Below are 18,199 nucleotides of genomic sequence, written 5' to 3' on the forward strand. Positions count from 1 at the left end.
AGCTCAAAAATGTGGTTTTGAAGCATGGATCCTCATGGATCCCAACACCTTTCGCCTTGGGCCAGCCTAAACTCACCATCAAATCACACATCGTAGCCAGGGGCACAGCCTGCACCACAAAAAACTCGGATCCACGGCCTCCTGGCAACTCCATAGCCCAAAAACGTGGTTTTGAAGCACGGATCCTCATGGATCCTCACGCTTTTTGCATTGGGCCAACCCAAAGTCACTGTCAAATCACACATCAATGTCCAGGGGCACAGCCTGCACCACAAAAATCACGGATCCATGGCTTCCTGGCGACATCGTAGCCCAAAAACGTGGTTTTGAAGCACAGATCCTCATGGATCCTCACACTTTTTGCACTGGGCCACCCCTAAATCACTGTCAAATCACACTTCATGCCATGGGGCACAGCTTGCATCGCAAAAAATTCGGATCCACGAGTTCCTGGCCATACCGTGGCCCAAAAACGTGGTTTCAAAGCATGGATCCTCATGGATCCTCACACATTTTCCAGTGGGCCAACCCAAACTCACCGTCAAATCACACATCAATGTCCAGGGGCACAGCCTGCACCACAAAAATCACGGATCCATGGCTTCCTGGCGACACCGTAGCCCAAAAACGTGGTTTTGAAGCATGGATCCTCATGGATCCTCACACTTTTTGCACTAGATCAGCCCAAACTCACCGTCAAATCACACATCATGCCCAGGGGCATAGCTTGCACCGCAAAAAACTCGGATCCATGGGTTCCTGGTCATACCATGGCCCAAAAACGTGCTTTTGAAGCACGGATCCTCATGGATCATCACGCTTTTTGCATTGGGCCAATCCAAACTCACCGTCAAATCACACATCATGGCCATGGGCACAGCCTGCACCACAAAAAAACTCGGATCCACGGCTTCCTGGCCACTCCATGGCCCCCAAACATGGTTTTGAAGCACGGGTCCTCATGGATCATCACACTTTTTGCATTGGGGAACCCCAAATTCGCCCTTTGTTCAAGTATCTTTTTTCAAAAATAACCACAGATCTGACCACAAACACCATGGATCTACTGCTTCATGGCCCTGGCCAGATGCTACCCTGGATATATTGGCCAATTTTATGGTGGGTGTGCTGTGATGGAGGAAACGGAGTCGGCTGAATCTCTATCCATTAAAGATGGTCGCCCAATGGCTGGGCCAGAATGATTTCAGTTCCGTTTCCCAGCTCCCAGCTCTTCACCTGTAGCTGCCATCAGGAGTCCCTTTGTGATCCTGGATGCTTCTGTCTCTATGGAGGCATTGGTCACAAATGTAGCCAAACTGGAATTTTTGAATCTATGTCAGGTTAGGCAATCGGTACCAAAGTTGGAAACAGAACTGTTAGATCCCAAAACTAAGATACTTTCAAGAATCTATAACTTGCTGTTAAAATGGAATACTCAGGATGAAACGGTTAAATCTGCTATGATTAAATGGGCACAAGATGTTGGACATAACATTATGTTTGCTGACTGGGAACAGTTGTGGACCACAGGTATGAAATTTACGGCATGTAATGCCTTAAGAGAGAATATTAGGAAAATGATATACAGGTGGTACATGACACCAGTCAAGCTTGCAAAAATCTATCATTTGCCCGATAACAAATGTTGGAAATGTAAAGAAACTGAAGGTACATTCTTTCACCTTTGGTGGACGTGCCCAAAGATTAAGGCTTTCTGGGAGATGATATATAATGAAATGAAAAAGGTATTTAAATATACCTTCCTGAAGAAACCAGAGGCCTTTCTCCTGGGCATGGTCGACCAATGGGTGCCAAAGAAGGATAGAACTTTCTTTATGTATGCCACGGCAGCAGCAAGAATACCGTAAATTTCGCTCCATAACACGCAGATTTTTCCTCCTAGAAAGTAAGGGGAAATGTCTGTGCGTGTTATGGAGCGAATGCCTACAGATGGCGGGGAATCTGCTGCAGTTGTGAGCAGTCCGTGGCTCGCTTTAAAACAGCAAAGCGGGTGTAAGCGGCTCCTGTCAGCCAGCGGAGCCGGGGAAGAGGGAGAGAAGCAGAGCGGGAGTTGGCTGCGTTAAAACAACCCCGTCCTCTATGTCCCTCTCTCCTCCCCACTGAGCTGCTAAGTAGCAGCAAAGCTTTTAAGCCAGCCTAGCCGGGAGGAGGGAGAGAGAGAAGCAGAGCGGTGCTCTCTGTCCCTGCCTGCAGTTTTTTGCTGCCCGATTTTGGATTAGCCACTGTAGGGGCTGTGTGTGTGTGTGTGTGTGTGTGTGTGTGTGTGTGTGTGTGTGTGCTTGAGCTATCGTTCTCCTCCTCCTGCTTCCCTTTCACTCTCCCAGCGCCCCTGCGCTCTCCTCCGACTTTAGAATTGACACTCTGTGTGTCTGTCTGTGTGAGAGAGGGCTCCTTCTCCTTCTCTTGCTTCTGTTCACTCTCCCTGCGCCCCTGGACTTTAGAATTGACACTCTGTGTGTCTGTCTGTGTGAGAGAGGGCTGCTTCTGTTCACTCTCCCTGCGCCCCTGCGACTTTAGAATTGACACTCTGTGTGTCTCTCTGTTTGTGAGGGCTCCTTCTCCTCTTGCTTCCTGTTCACTCCCCCAGCGCCCCTGCGACTTCCAGCGCCCTGCGACTTTAGGGCCAGTTCTCTCTCTCTCTCTCTCTCTCTGTGTGTGTGTGTGGGTGGGTGGGTGGGTGTTTTGACCTCACTGCGCTTGTTGGGGGAGAGTGTTGGTCGCAATTTTTCTTGATTTGTCTCAGAGTGGTTACTATCATGGTTTCCTTGCCGGGGAGGAGGGAGAGACGAAGAGCCTGCTTGTTCTAAAGGAGCAAAGCCGGAGAGGAGCCTCTCCTGCTATTAGCAGCATCCTTCTCCAACCCCCCATGCGTGCTCCTTGTCCCTTGAGTTCTTTTCCTTCCCTCCCCACTTAAAACATGGTTACAAAGCACGGATCCACATGGATCCTCAGGATTTTTGCACTAGGTCACCCCAAATTCACCATCAGATCACATAGCATATCCACGGCTACAGCCTGCACCAAAAAACACGCGCACCCACTGTTTCATGGGACCACAATGGCGCAAAAACGTGGTTACAAAGCATGGATCCACATGGATCCTCAGGATTTTTGCATTGGGCTACCCCAAACTCACCGTCAGATCACATGTCTGTGGCCACAGCATGAACCACAAAAATCATACATCCACTGTTTCGTTTAGAATATATTTTTCTTGTTTTCCTCCTCTAAAAACTATGTGCGTGTTATGGTCAGGTGCGTGTTATAGAGCGAAAAATACGGTACTTATTGCAAAGTATTGGAAGACAGGATCTACCTACCCTGGAAGAATGGCAGATGAAGGTGATGGACTATATGGAACTGGCGGAAATGACCGGCAGAATCCGAGACCAGGGAGAAGAGTCGGTGGAAGAAGACTGGAAGAAATTTAAAGACTATTTGCAGAAATACTGTAAAATAAATGAATGTTAAGATGATGTTGGAGTGAAAATACGCGGTATTGGTAAAAAGATTAATAAGAATATGTAAATACGGATTGATAATGTTGGAAATACATAATTATAATAGGTTAAGATATTGAGTAAAGATAAATGATAGAGGGTAAGGATTTGCTGAAATGATTTTTAAACGGGAATACAAAAAGGGGAGGTGTGAGGAGGTCAAGGAAATAAGGAAATGAGCTGAAAGATATTGAAAAATGGATTTATTTTTTAATCTTCCTTTTCTTCTTTCTTTCTAGTTATTAGTTTTTTTCTTTTATATTCCCTTTTTCTATGTGTGTTTTTTGAGTTAATTTTTGTTTTAAAATTTATTTATTCTGTAAACTTATGATTTCTGTAAATTTTATTTTGTAAACTTATGTTTTGTGTAAAACCTCAATAAATATTTCTTTAAAAAAAATAATAGCATCAGGGCACAGTCCTTCAATGGCTGCGCTCGTTTCTCTCTGGTCGGGGACAGAGGGTGGCGCTTGGGGGGGAATTGTCATCGTGCCACTCCTTGGTGTGTGGAGTGCCACAGGGTGCAATTCTCTCCCCGATGCTTTTTAACATCTTTATGCGTCCCTTCGCCCAGCTTGTCCGGAGTTTTGGGCTGGGTTGCCATCAGTATGCCGATGACACCCAACTCTATCTGTTGATGGATGGCCATCCTGACTCGGCCCCAGACACACTGACCAGATGTCTGGAAGCTGTGGCTGGATAGTTACATGGGAGCCGGTTGAAGTTAAATCCTTCGAAGACAGAGGTCCTCTGGCTGGGACGGGGCGATATGGGATTGAGGGGGCAACTCCCATCTCTTGCGGGGGTGCAATTAGTGCCAGCATCGTCCGTTAAGAGTTTGGGTATAATCTTTGATACCTCCTTCTCTATGTAGGCGCAGATTACAGCTATAACAAAGGCGGCATTTTTTCTTCTCCGCCAAGCTAAGCAGTTGGCTCCTTATCTCTCTCACCCTGACCTAGCCACTGTGATCCACGCGACGGTCGCCTCCAGACTGGATTATTGTAACTCGCTCTACGTGGGGCTGCCCTTGAGACTGACCCAGAAACTCCAGCGGGTGCAGAATGTCGCGGCGAGACTCCTTATGGGGTCTTCGCTGCGAGATCATATTCATCCGGTACTATACCAGCTGCACTGGCTCCCGGTGGAGTACAGGATCAGGTTTAAGGTGCTGATTTTAACCTTTAAAGCCCTATACGGCCTAGGACCCTCGTGCCCAAGGGACCGCCTCTCCTGGTATGTCCCACAGAGAAATTTACGGTCTGCAAATAAAAACATCCTGAAGATCCCAGGCCACAGAGAGGTTAGGCTGGCCTCAACTAGAGCCAGGGCTTTCTCGGCTGTGGCCCCGATCTGGTGGAACGCTCTGTCACAAGAGACTAGGGCCCTGCAGGACCTGACATCTTTCCGCAGGGCCTGCAAGACAGAGCTGTTCCACCAGGCCTTTGGTCAGGGCGCATCCTGACCCCCTCCTCTGGCAATCTGCACAGAATTTTGCTTAATGGTTGCCATCAATTTGATTTTAATTAATTTTATAATGAATGTTTTTAGAATGTTGGATTATTCTGTTTGTTGTTAGCCGCCCTGAGCCCAGCTTTGGCTGGGGAGGGCAGGATATAAATAAAAATTTATTATTATTATTATTATTGAGTTCTTCAAAGCCACACACACCTTCAGCTGAAAGCCAAAGTTCAAAGTTCTGGGCCATTTTCGCAGAATACACAGCAATGCTGTCTGAGGGACCAGACTTATCCCCCTTTCAGAAAGCCCTCCGATAGTTCTCAGGATGAAGTCCATGCCTTTGCATAACTAATTTTTTTTTTTTATAAATTTTTTATTAAAGTTTTGAAATTTTTATAACAACAAAACAAAACAATACAGTAATACAAACAAACAAAAAATAAAAACAAGTATAATTTCAACCCTTATTTTCTTATAACTTACTTCCCCGACTTCCTCATACCTCCCCTTTCTGTATTCCAATTTCTAATTTATTATTCAGCAAATCCTTTCCCTTGTTTTTCATTTAATTTTAACCTTTCTTTTCTTTTTTACTTATCCATTACAGCTGGAAACCACATATTTTCTAAACCAACGTCATTCTTACATTCATTAATTTTACAATATTTCTTAAGATAGTCCTTGAATTTCTTCCAATCTTCTTCCGCTGTCTCTCTTCCCTGGTCTTGGATTCTGCCAGTCATCTCTGCCAGTCCCATATAGTCTATCACCTTCATCTGCCATTCTTCCAAGGTGGGTAGGTCTTGTGTCTTCCAATACTTTGTGATGAGTATTCTTGCTGCTGTCGTGGCATACATAAAGAAAGTTCTATCCTTCTTTGGCACCAATTGGCCGACAATACCCAAGAGAAAGGCCTCTGGTTTCTTCAGAAAGGTATATTTAAATACCTTTTTCAATTCATTATATATCATTTCCCAGAACGCCTTAATCTTTGGGCACATCCACCAAAGGTGAAAGAAAGTACCTTCATTTTCTTTACATTTCCAACATTTGTTATCAGGCAAGTGATAGATTTTTGCAAGCTTGACTTGTACTCATGTACCACCTGTATATCATTTTCATAATATTCTCTCTTAAGGAATTACATGTCGTAAATTTCATACCTGTGGTCCACAACTGTTCCCAGTCAGCAAACATAATGTTATGACCAACATCTTGTGCCCATTTAATCATAGCAGATTTAACCGTTTCATCTTGTGTATTCCATTTCAACAGCAAGTTATACATTTTTGACAAGTGCATGACTAATTTTTTAAAGCGCTCATAGTCATGGATTTGGGATGAGGGGAGATGGCCCATCAATTTGGCTAGGTCTCCACAAATTAGGGAGCGCAAAATTGGCATGTACATTTTCAGGGACACCCCCATATCTCGGCAGGTTACTTCCAAAAGAGTCAGATAACTCAGAACATCAGTGGGGGGCTGATATTTCGGAAATGCCCCCCAGTTAAGGTTGCTCAAAGTTAGCCCCGGAGGAGACTGCCTGCCATTTTCTCCTCGTGGCTCCTCGTGACTGTAGTCATACCTTGGAACAGGATGTCGAGACGCTCATCCCTCCGGACGCAGGTGGTCCACCGCCGCGTATACACGCGAGGGTCTAGGGAGAAATTCCTCCTTCTTCTCCGCCGCGTACCATCGCACCGCTCCACAAGTTTCCCAAGCTCTTACTGGCGAGTAGACCCGTCCCGGGGTGGGGGAACGCCGTCTCACCGTTCTGCGAATGTCGCACGATGGACACTCTCGACGGTGGTCTCCCACAGACACTTCTTGCAGCTGCTGCGGCAGATCTTGATACTCATAAGCCATCCGGCTGACTCTCTGCCCCATAAGAATGGTTTTGCACCCACTCAACCGCATCGCCCTCTGAAAACTCCATCTCAAGTTTAGGCTCTGCATAAACAAGATAGTTCCCTCTAGGACGTGTGGAGGCCATCCCAGCTTCCACTTCCTCACAAGGTGACAAGGGGTGGTTAACTGGCGCGCCCCTCTCTCTCTCCAAGTTGCAGGACTCTTGCCCACCCTTCCAAACAGTTCTTAATTCGCTGGCATCCACCAGCTCTCTCTCCGACTCGGGATCTCCCGAAAACCAGGAGGCGGATTCCACTCTGGGACTTGGAGGTTGGGGGGGGGGGTTGTCTCCGAAGGAAGGGAACTGCCTTCTCCACCCGGACCCCATTCGTCCACAGTTCGCAAAGTGTATTCCTGGGGAGCCCCGGCTTCCATAATTCCTGACTATCTCTATCCCCCCCAAAAATAAAACGCCTTAGTACACAAAAGATTCGTGCCAATTTAAAATCAAAGTGCCTTTCTGCAGGGAAGTTCCATCCCACCGCTGCCACCATGTAGTAAAGGGGCTCCTTTACTACTAATAATAATAAAATTTATTCATACCCCGCCCTCCCCAGCCAAGACTGGGCTCAGGGTGGCTAACAACCAATAATAAAAAAATGTTGATTAAAATACAATTTAAAAGATTAAGATACAACATTAAAACATTAGGATGCAGCCTCTTCACAGGAGGGAAAAGGAAATAGAAAGAGGGGGAGGGAATAAAACTGATTCTAAGCCAAAGGTCAGGTGGAACAACTCTGTCTTACAGACCCTGCGGAAAGAAATCAGATCCTGCAGGGCCCTGGTCTCATGAGACAGAGCGTTCCACCAGTGTTGAGAAGGCCCTGGCTCTGGTTGAGGCTAATCTAACTTCCTTAGGCCCCGGGACCTCTAGGGTGTTGCTATATATGGACCTTAAGGTCCTCTGTGGGGCATACCAGGAGAGGCGGTCCCATAGGTACGAGGGTCCTAGGCTGTGAAGGGCTTTAAAGGTCAAAACCAACACCTTAAATCTGACCCTGTACTCCACCGGGAAAAGCACTGGGTGAATATGCTCCCATGGCAGAGACCCCGTGAGGAGCCTCGCTGCAGCATTCTGCACCCGCTGGAGTTTCTGGGACAGCTTCAAGGGCAGCCCCACGTAGAGCGAATTACAGTAGTCAAGCCTGGAGATGACTATCGCATGGATCACTGTGGCCAGGTTGGGGCGGGTAAGGTAAGCGAAGGTGGAAAAATGTCACTTTGGCTGTTGTAACCTGCGTCTCCATGGAAAGGGAGGTGTCATGGATTACACCCAAACTCTTAACCGAAGGCTTCAATGAATAGAAGGATGAATAAGGTCTCTAAGGAAATGGAGGCCAGAGATTTTCAGTTTGTTTCCCAACCTACCTCGTCTGTGCTTTCCTGATGAACACAAAAACATGAATGGGTCTGATCCATTCTTCACATTCTGATGTTCCTGTTTCTCTTTTCTCATGGACAGGGAATTGATTTTGATGAAGATCAAATATCGGAAATCGGCCTGGAAGATGGGGAGGATCTTCCTCCAAGGTAATCCTGTGCTAATCCCCTCCCCCATAATCAATTGCTTTAAAAAAAAAACCTGGTCCATTTCTATGGTGGTGGTGCTTGGGGTCTTTGAAGGATGGGGGGCAATAAACCCTTTTGACAAAAGTGCTACTCCTGTCTCCCCTCAGCATCCCAACCACAGCTTCTCTGGATGCGGCTGATCTTCCTCCTGAAAGCGGCAGCAGGGACCAGCTGAACAACAGACTTATGGATTTCGTCGCAAGAATAAAGAGTGGGATGAGCCGAAGGAAGGCGCTCCGAGATCTTTGCGCCTTCCTGCAGAAGATCCAGGAACATGTGAGTTGCGTGGCGAGTTCCCGCCTCCCCCACGGAAATAAAGACACAGGACACCAGTATTTTAGGTTAATGGGCAAAATTAGGCCACAACTTTATTGATTACAGGAATTGAGTGGTATTGGCTTAGGCATTGGTCCTATCGACTAACCGGCTTCAGCCTGATTGCTAGAAGACCGGCAAGGGTTAACCACCAGTAGGGGGAGTCCTGCTGATGTACATCAACTAGGAGCTCCCCCAGGGTCACCGCTCGGGGGCATGCCTTAGGCCCACACCTCCATAGGCTTCGGACAGGGCAACGCCCCACGGAATCCTTTACCGGACTACCCTTCGATATGGGGGAAGGTGATGGCGCTTCCTCCACCCCCCCCCACTCATCTGCAAAAAGCCAAATGGCTGGTGCCAATTTGCCAAGTGGAAAAAATTCCTGCCAGGCCCCTTGACGGCGACCAACCGAAGTCCATAGCAATGTCAAAGAGCCAAACCTAAAGGGTGGGGAAACCGGAGCAGCTGGGGCGCTGGGAGAAAGAGGGAAATCCTCAGCCGCGCCGGCCCTAAATAGCGCTGGCCACGCCTCCCGGGCCAGCCGATTGGCTGGCAAGGGAGATGACGCGCCCGAGGATTCCCTGCTCTCGCGGGGGCTGCAAGCCAGCCCCGAGTACGTGGGGGGAGGGCATGAAGCCCGCAACCCCACCTCCTCTCCAGCTCAGAAGTGGCTTTACTGAAGGGAAGCATTGCAACCATGCAGGGCTGTCAAGGCCTTCCGGCTGCTGCTTCTAGGCCCATCCTGCAAGGTGCCCAAGGGACGACCAGGCATCCCAGCACATACTCAATTTGGAGAACAGAGCTGGGCCATAGTGAGTAAAATGGCTGAGAAAAGAAGAAAAAAGCAAAGATTAGGAAAAGAGGGTTTAGGTTTAGGATGCTAAATGTTTTGGAATGTTTGGAATAAAAATGTTATAGGGGAAAATGGTGATCAGTCCCTTCTCTGGGTTTCTTCTCAGCCATCGGCAGTGATTCATGCATGCTCCTATGGCCAACTGGTGGCGATTTCCTGCCTTTGTGCATTGGATCCGGACCCGGAGAGCAGGCAGCGGGCAGCAGAGGCTCTCTGCCATCTTCTGCCCATCCTGCGGTGCAACAAAGGTAAGACTGGAAGAATGCATCCCAGCATGGGGTGGGGTGAGCAAGACCCAAACTAACCCTTTGGCTTTCCTTTGCAGAGACACTGGCAGGAACGTTAAGGAACCAAATGCTCATCATCGGAGCTGAGGAGGTCCTCGAATCCACCGGAGGACCGGTTCCTGGGCTGTTCGTGAATAACTGTTACTCTCTTGCCACGGTAAGTCGCTGTATCTCAAGCCACATGTTCTGGGTTCTGCAGAGGCAGCACCTGGGCTTTCTGCTCCCCAGCCCTGCCCTGTGGGCATCTCTGACCTTCCTCTCTCGCTTCAGGTCTTTGGCGCCTTTCTCCCTGCGGAGCAGCTCTTGGAGGCCATGTGCTTCCTGGCCAGAGACCTGGTTCTTGAGAGCAGCTTCGACCCCTTGGACATCTCCCACCTGCTGCTAGATTTCATCAAGCAGTTTGGCGGCACAAAAGTGGAGGTAAGGCATCTGGAAAGGTAGGAGAGAAGAAGATTCTCTGCTTGGTGTAGGGGAGGCAACCTCATGCCATTGGGTGGCCAGGACACATGTTAGTTGAGAGGGGCCTGGCAACGTCAGGACAAGAAGCTCAGCCAAGGGTCCTGAGAAACATGGGTTCAGGGATGGGGAACCCTCCTCCTTCTGGGAGCAGACTGCCAAGCTTCTTCTCTTGGCCCACAATGGAGAGGGGAACTGGCGCCCTGGAGCTGCCTGGGTCCAATACTCCCCAGGACCCTGAGTGGTACCTTGGAAGGAAGAGGCTGTGGTGGCACAGGTCAAGGGTCCCTCTTTCAATGAGGGATGGAGACAGCCCCGCTTCCTTGTACTCTCCAAGCAACCCTCTCCTTTTCTCTGACAGGTGAAGGTGCTGCTGGAGGCCTTCTATAGGATCAGCCAGGGGCCTACAGTGCAAGGCAGGAACATGGCCGTCTTCGCTTTCTCCATCTTGGCGCACCACCACCTGGACAAAGTGGTGCAATATCTCCTCCAGTTTCCCTTCGGGTAAGGAGCCCTCCAGGTTCTACTGGGCTAAGGGGGAGGTTGGCAAGCTGCAGGGCTTGCTCAGAAAGCCCTTGCTGCCATTTCCTCTCTCTGGAGCATGGCAGCAAGCAGAAGACTTGAATCTGACCATTGCTCTTGTTTTTGCATTCACAGAGACTGCGAGAGAATATGGAAGGAGGTTTTACCATCGGCCGATCCAGAAAAGCTGATCCATCTCATGGCCGAGCAGCTTGACCAAAGCCCCTTGGCGGAATCTGCCACCCAAGTGGTAAGGACCAACCACCTGCTTCCTGGCTTCCTTCTTCCCAGGGTAATATCGAGGGGTTCCTGTATTCTGCAGAAAAGCAGAGAAAGTGACTTGCACCCCTCTCTCTTCCAGCAACATCTCAGCAGCCTGTTGCACGCCATCCTCAGGATGGAGGACTACAAGGCAGCTGTGCGCCAGAACTTCCCACAGCTGCTGATTGCTCTCCTGGGGATGGTTGTAAACTTCCACTACTATCAGGAATTCCTCGGGTGAGTAGTGTGTTGCAAAGGGACCAATGGAGTCCTTTCCCCTTCAGCCTCGGGGGGTTTCCAGTCCAGCTTGGTTTTCCAAGGGAGGCTCTCCTTCAGGCGGCTGCTGGGGAAGGAATGTGAGTGTGTGCCAATGACCCTCCTGGTAAAACTGGCCTTGCTTTGGTTCCAGAGGGGCTAAGGAAGTTCTGCACCTCCTTCTTGGCACCACTGGAGAGCAAGTGGAGGCGGCCATCGTCGACCAACTTTTCTGCCGGGAGACTTTCAGCCAGGGGTTGTCTGCCATGGTGAGGTAAGAGGAAGAACGCGGTGACCTTCCCCAGTGGCCTGGCAAATGGAGCTGAAGGCACAGGATCGGACTGTGCCCGTTTGCTTCCTGCGGTGTCTTTCCCTTCCTTACCAAGATCTCCTTCTCCATTTCAGAGCCGTCGGAAAGCGAAGCTGGTGGATCCCTCCCATGGTGGAAAGCATCATCGCTGCTCTCGAGGACCAGGATTTTGCCGGGATGCCACAAGTCGCGGCAGCTATCTACATCGAGGTGAGGGGGACTGACGCGGGAGGAAATGGGTGCAGCAAGGAGGCCCTGGCTTGGTTTCTGCCGAGTGTTGGGCTACTTTGAGCCTAAGGACTGTTGCCTGTTTTAGTGCTCCTCAGAGTAGACCCATTGGATTTGATGTACATGGCAAACTTTGGTCCATTCACTTCAGTGGGCTTGCTCTGTGCAGAATTGCAAATGGTGGGCAAAAGGAGAACCTGCCTCAGCCTCTTATCCCTGAAGGGTTTCTTTCTCTTTGGGCCTCTTTAGCTGCTCAGCTGCCGTCTGGAGGTCTATCCCTGTGAAGATACACTGGAGCAGCTCCTCACCTGGCTGGAATACGACTGCCTGGAAGTCCGGAAGCTCAGCGTCAGAGGGATATCCCTGCTTCTGGACTCTGGCATGGCAAGTGATGCTCAGAGGAAGGGGGGGTACAGATCTCGATTCTAATCATGGCCCAGCACTCTTTCCCTGGCACAATACTGAAGGGCCTGTGCTAAAAGGCATGAGGCCTTTCAGACCTTTGAAAAGATTCTCTCTTTTGTGTAGGACCCTGCGCTTCTGCGGCTCTTCCTGAGGGATTCCCTCTTTTATGTAGAAGCTGATGTCCTCCCAGAGTTGATAGAGCTGGTAGACCAAGCCTACCATTCCAGGGAGCTGGGAGAGGAAGACCTGGAGAAGCTGGCGGCAACCTACTGCGGCCTGGCTGCCCATGTGAGTATGAGGGGAAACATGACACCACACCCAATGGAGGAGGAATGCTTTGGAAGAGGAAGGGTGGGGTTTAGACTGGCATGCAGCGGAGATGTTCTGGCTTCAGGAGGGTGTTCCTCTGGAAAGTGATCTGATGAGAAACACAACCTCTGATATTTTCTGCCTATAGGAGGAAGCCTCCGTCCGGGCATCAGCCATCGAACATCTGGGGCTGCTTCGGGGCTGGGCGAGAGACCAAAGACTTCCCATTACAACAACAGAAAAGGAAGCCATTCACGAACTGGTTGTGGTCCTCATTCACCTCGAAGACGAGGACCTTGAAGTGGCCAAGGTGAGGGCCAAAGAGGTGGACTTATGCAGTAGGAGGGAGGGATTGTTCTCAGGAGCTTCCGAGACTATGTCCCGCAATTTGTAACCCTCTTCTCTTCTTGTGTTGCAGGCCGCAAGGAAGGCTCTTTCCCATCTAGCCCCAGAAGTCAAGTGGTGGGCTCATTCCAACAAATTTAGCCTCCACTTTGCTCTCCACCAGGCTGCCAAGCATCTGGTAAGGTCCCTCTGCCTTTGTTGGCAGCTTTGCCCAGGCATGTCTTTGGGAGTGCAAGGCTCTTCTGCTGCGCTCTCAAGCCTCTCTGATGCCACTTCTCCTTTGTCTTTGCCCACAGAGCAAGACCTTCAGCAAGGGCATCCTTCGGAGTGCTGCCTTATCATGTACGCAGCCGTCTGCCAACAGGCTGCCAGCAGTCTCCAGGGTGGCAGCTCTGCTTCTGGGTAAGTCAAGCAACGTTCTTCCCTGGTAGGGAGGGACAGAAACGTCTTGGTAACAATGGCAGGGAGGATGGACATGTCCCCAGGCCACCTGCTAGGTAGGCCTCCATCTGTGCCCAGATCTTGCTCTGAGTGCTCCGTGAGGGTGGAGGCCTCTAGAGCATACCTGTCCTCCTGCCAAGCTGCCTCTGTCTCCGCTTGCTTTGCACCCAGATGACGTCCCTTTTCTTGCCCTCTCTCTCTCTCTAGGTCATCTGGCTTTCCGGGATGCCAGTTTCATCCGCAATCAAGACATGGCATCCTATGGAACATGTGAGTGAGACGTACGGAGGGCAGGGAGGGATGCTTCTGCTGAGAAAGGTCTTCAGGGGAAGGCAAATTCCCAGATGTATGTTCAGGCAGAGGTGCCACAAGATGAACATGCAAAGAGAATTGGAATGTGACTTCACTGCTCTCTCTGACACACAAACACAGCTGACGGCTGTTTTCATATTGTTGATGGGTGGCTCTTTTCCTGTGTATCTTCACCTTGCTCAACCTTTCTCCCTTGCCACTCAGGGCTGGAAGAGATGCAGCAGCACGAGGAAGAAGAGCTTAGGCAGACAGGGAGGAGCTGCCTGAACATCATGCAGCGGGCCTATAGACATCGGAAGAAAGGCAGGGTCCAGCGCTTTTTGAGGAGGCTGCTCCACTGCGTTCACAGGGAACCTTACCCGAAGGACTTCCTGAGCTGCATGCCAGGTGAGTGAGGCATCTGGTGGGCTATTGGGACATCTGGTGGGCTGTTTGGATGGGACGTTTCTCAACGAGCCCCTTTCTCCTCCTGACAGAACATCCGGAGTAGCGCCAGGCCAAGGCAACGTGGACACCAGAGTTGTGCTGCAGAGATACCATCTTCTGCTCTCCGCAGGATCCAGTCTGGACCAGCGCCAGGAACATCAACGCCACCAGGATCGACCAAGAGGAGTGGTGCTGCCCTCACGACCCTCCGTACACAGCGGTAGGAAACCTTTTTGTTGTTGTGTTTCTTGTTGATGTTGTTTTTGATTGTTGATTTTATTGATTTTGAATCTCAGGGTGGTTCACAACACCAAGTATACGAAGCACAAAATAAATAATAAGAATAATCACTGCATAAAATTCATAATAAAAATATCAGAACATAATATAAATTAAATAAAAACATACTAAAAATAGCCACAAGACCAATGTATGCACACTAATAAACAATACAAGAGCCCTGAAACAACACTCCAGCCCACAAATACAAAATCTAAATCAACGTAACACATTTAACAACCATTTAAAACAACCCCACCTTCTTGAAGAAGGCTGATATATTAGATTTAGAAGGTTGGAATACGAGGTTTGGATGGCACGCCTACCTAACATACAACAAAGTGGCAGTGCATAAGGACTTTTAAAATCATATACAGTGGTACCTCGCAAGACGAATGCCTCACAAGACAAAAAACTCGCTAGACGAAAGGTTTTTCCGTTTTCGAGTTGCCTCGCAAGACGATTTTCCCTATGGGCTTGCTTCGCAAGACGAAAACGTCTCGCGACTTTGTTTCCTTTGTCTAAAAACCGTTAAAACAAAGGGTGCTTAGCTTGAACAGCTGCAGTTGCGACTTGACTTTGAGGAGCAACTGTTAGCACGTGGTTTGGTAGCCTTTTCTCAGACTTTGCTCACTTTTGAAGCTTTTCCAAAACTTACCATTTGGTAAGTTAAACTTTTAAAACTTTTTTGGGGGGTTTTGGATTTTGGGTTGGGGTGTTTGGGATTCAAGGACTTGGTGTTGTGGGGGGGTTTTGCGATAATCTGGGAGCTTGTGGGGCTTTTTTTGGAATTTTTATGATTTTCTGTGACCATTGGGCCAGGTTGTTTTTTTTTGAAAATTTTTCTGAGTTTGAATTTCTGAGTGCTGGCTGGCTGGGGGAACAGTTGGAGAGGTTTCTGCAGGAATCTGGGAGCTTGTGGGGCTTTTTTGGGAATTTTTATGATTTTCTGTGACCATTGGGCCATGTTGTTGTTTTTTTTCAAATTTTTTTTTCTGAGTTTGAATTTCTGAGTGCTGGCTGGCTGGGGGAACGGTTGGGGAGGTTTCTGCAGGAATCTGGGACCATTGGGCCATGTTGTTATTTTTTGAAATTTTTTTTTGTCTGGGTGGGGGAACAGTTGGGGAGGGGCAGGGGGAGCAGTTGGGGAGGAGTTTGCAGCAGTTGGGGAGGGGCTGGGGGAGCAGTTGGGGAGGGGTTTGCAATTTCTGTGTGGTGGGTGGGTGGGTGTCTGTGGGAGCAGTTGAGGTTTTTGAAGACATTGGTGATTTTTGAAGCTTTTCCAAAACTTATTTTGCAGCCATTTGAGGTTTCTGAAGACTTCGGTGATTGATTGTTGAAGCTTTTCCAGAACTTCTCTTGCATCCATTTGGCAAGTTAAACTTTTAAAACTTTTTGGGGGGGTTTTGGATTTTGGATTTTGGGTTGGGGTGTTTGGGATTCAAGGCCTTGGTTCTGGGTTTTAATTTCTGTGTGGTGGGTGGCTGGGTGCTTTTGAATTTTTTGGATTTGAAGCACATCACTGATTTTTTTCTTTTTTTCTGAGTTTACGAAGGTAAGAGCTGTGCTGCCATGGGACCCAAGAAGACTGCTGCTGCGGTGGCCGGCGAGAGGAAGAAGGAGAAGGTGACGCTGGAAATGAAGAAGGAGATCATCCGGAAGCACGACGGCGGAATGCGTGTGACGGACATCGCCAGGGAGTACGGGAGGAATCCATCAACCATCGGGACCATCCTGAAGATGAGGGAGAAGATCCTGGCGACTGATGCAGCCAAGGGAGTCACCAGGATCGTGAAGAACCACCCAGCTGTTCTGGAGGAGTGCACGTGGCACATGACGTTGGGAACTTTTTTGATACAAGGGTCATTTCTCCTTTCAGGGAGGTGCTGAAAAGGCGGATGAAGCAGCAGACTATGGACAGGTTCTTGAGCAAGAAGCAAAGAGTGGAAGAGGAGCCTTCTTCGAGTGGTCCCCCAGAGTCTTAGAAAATGTACTGTACACTTTGTTGATTTTTAAATGTTTTTCTGTCATGTTTATAAAGTTAATTTATTTTCCCTTCAATTTTTGAACTGCTCTTTACAGTATGTGTGACTTTAAAGAGCAGTTAATAAACTGTTGTTGTACCAAATTTGGCTTTGTTTGGACTTTTTTTGACCATAGGAACGCATTAATTGATTTTCAATGCATTCCTATGGGATTTCGTGATTCGCAAGACGAAAAATTCGCTAGACGACAAACTTGCGGAACGAATTAATTTCGTCTTGCGGGGCACCACTGTAGTAAGAATTTCATTATACAAGGTCTGGGATAAGTACTACAGACTATTAGAGCCCAAAATACCCTGGTGGGCATCCCCAGTGGAGATGATAACGGTAAAAAAGACAAACATGGGCACAAATTGGGCAACTTACCAACAATTAATAAAGGTAGAACAGGGCCAATTAAAAATCAAATTGTATGAAGAAATTAAACAGTATTGTAACGGCTGGATTCAATATCACCAAATAGTGCATATATTTAATCAGGATAAGAAAATTGGTTTTGGAGAAAAGAAGTCATTCTTACAAAAGGAATTAGTACAAATGAATAAAAAGACCCTATCTAGGGTGTATGATCTACTTTTGGAATGGGAACTCAAGGATGAGATGCTAAAGGACGTTATGATAAAGTGGGCGCAGGATTTTGGCCACAACATAATGTTAGCTGTGGAAATTTGACATCAAGTTCACAGCATGTTATACAATAAGGGAGAATCTAATGAAAATGATCTACCGGTGGTACCTAACCCCTGCCCCATGGAATCGCCAAAAATCTATAAGCAAAAAACCAATGTGTGCTGGAGATGTAACACCGAGATAGGAACAATGTACCATATATGGTGGGGTGTAAGGAGATAAAAAGCTTTTGGAACAAAGTTCATGAAGAAATCATTAAGGTTTTTAAAAAATCATTCAACAAGAAACCAGAAGCGTATGTTGCAAGCATAAAATTTTGATTCTTAAGATTTTAGGCTCTTCTAGCCTTAACAATTTAAGCATTATTAGGATACATGGTTATACATAAAGCATATAATCTTGATTCTTAAGATTTTAGACACTTCTAGCCTTAACAATTTAAGCATTATTATCAGTATTTATGGTTATACATAAAAGGTAAAGGTAAAACTCTTCCAGGTGGCCTTGCCACATTTCCCCCTTTCAAGCTTAGAAACAAGTCACAGTTGTTTCTCCAGCTTGACTCTCATGTTGAACCCCGGTATAGACAACTGTGTCTCTCAAGGGGATCTCTTCAGGGGGCATTTCACAAATTAGTCAAGCATACTCATGCTCTTCTTCTGCCGGGGGGGGGGGGGGGGGCAGGGCTCGGTATATGGCCATGATGTGGGTTTCAGTGAGATTCTTAATGCTTTGGGCCACCATTCCTCTGACTAGAGATATGCAGCAAGGGGTGATGCAAAGAAGTATTAGGAAGACTAATCCTCCTACCGCAATGGCGGTCAAAAGGCTCTGTAACCATCCTACTCCTGGGACCCAAGACCACATCCATTCCCAAGGATTCTGACTGGGTTGGTTATCATTTATAAGGGCCTGTAATTTTGGCAACTCGTCCTCAATAGTGTTGTTGAGGACATGAAACTTCACTCTGCAGTTGCCTTCCGGGACTATTTTACAAAAACCTCCTGATTTGGCAAGGAGATAGTCAAGAGCAAGTCTATTAGCTGCTGCTATCT

At 48.1% G+C, this 18,199-nt stretch overlaps 1 protein-coding gene and 1 pseudogene across 2 annotated transcripts; both read left to right on the forward strand.

The window, feature by feature from the left end:
* Positions 1–11,358: 11,358 nt before the first annotated feature.
* On the forward strand, positions 11,359–12,381 carry LOC144328288 (uncharacterized). The gene is made up of 4 exons (XM_077930934.1): positions 11,359–11,396; positions 11,548–11,688; positions 11,820–11,934; positions 12,202–12,381. Exons 1-4 carry the CDS (start codon positions 11,359–11,361, stop codon positions 12,379–12,381), a joined length of 474 nt encoding a protein of 157 aa, XP_077787060.1.
* A 397-nt stretch (positions 12,382–12,778) lies between these two features.
* On the forward strand, positions 12,779–16,284 carry LOC144328322 (uncharacterized; annotated as a pseudogene). Its single transcript, XR_013393501.1, has 6 exons — positions 12,779–12,976; positions 13,085–13,189; positions 13,308–13,413; positions 13,660–13,722; positions 13,969–14,410; positions 15,770–16,284. The product of XR_013393501.1 is annotated as an uncharacterized LOC144328322 (transcript).
* Positions 16,285–18,199: the final 1,915 nt, after the last annotated feature.

This window comes from Podarcis muralis, chromosome 7 (assembly GCF_964188315.1).
Source record: "Podarcis muralis chromosome 7, rPodMur119.hap1.1, whole genome shotgun sequence".
Classification (NCBI taxonomy): domain Eukaryota; kingdom Metazoa; phylum Chordata; class Lepidosauria; order Squamata; family Lacertidae; genus Podarcis; species Podarcis muralis.

What these genes read in the sequence shown, in the direction of transcription:
- LOC144328288 (XM_077930934.1), top strand. Translation starts at nt 11,359, where the DNA reads ATGGTTGTAAACTTCCACTACTATCAGGAATTCCTCGG. An exon ending in TACTATCAGGAATTCCTCGG is followed by an intron (nt 11,397 to 11,547) that starts GTGAGTAGTGTG and finishes CTCCTGGTAAAA; the next exon opens with CTGGCCTTGCTTTGGTTCCA. An exon ending in GGGTTGTCTGCCATGGTGAG is followed by an intron (nt 11,689 to 11,819) that starts GTAAGAGGAAGA and finishes TCTCCATTTCAG; the next exon opens with AGCCGTCGGAAAGCGAAGCT.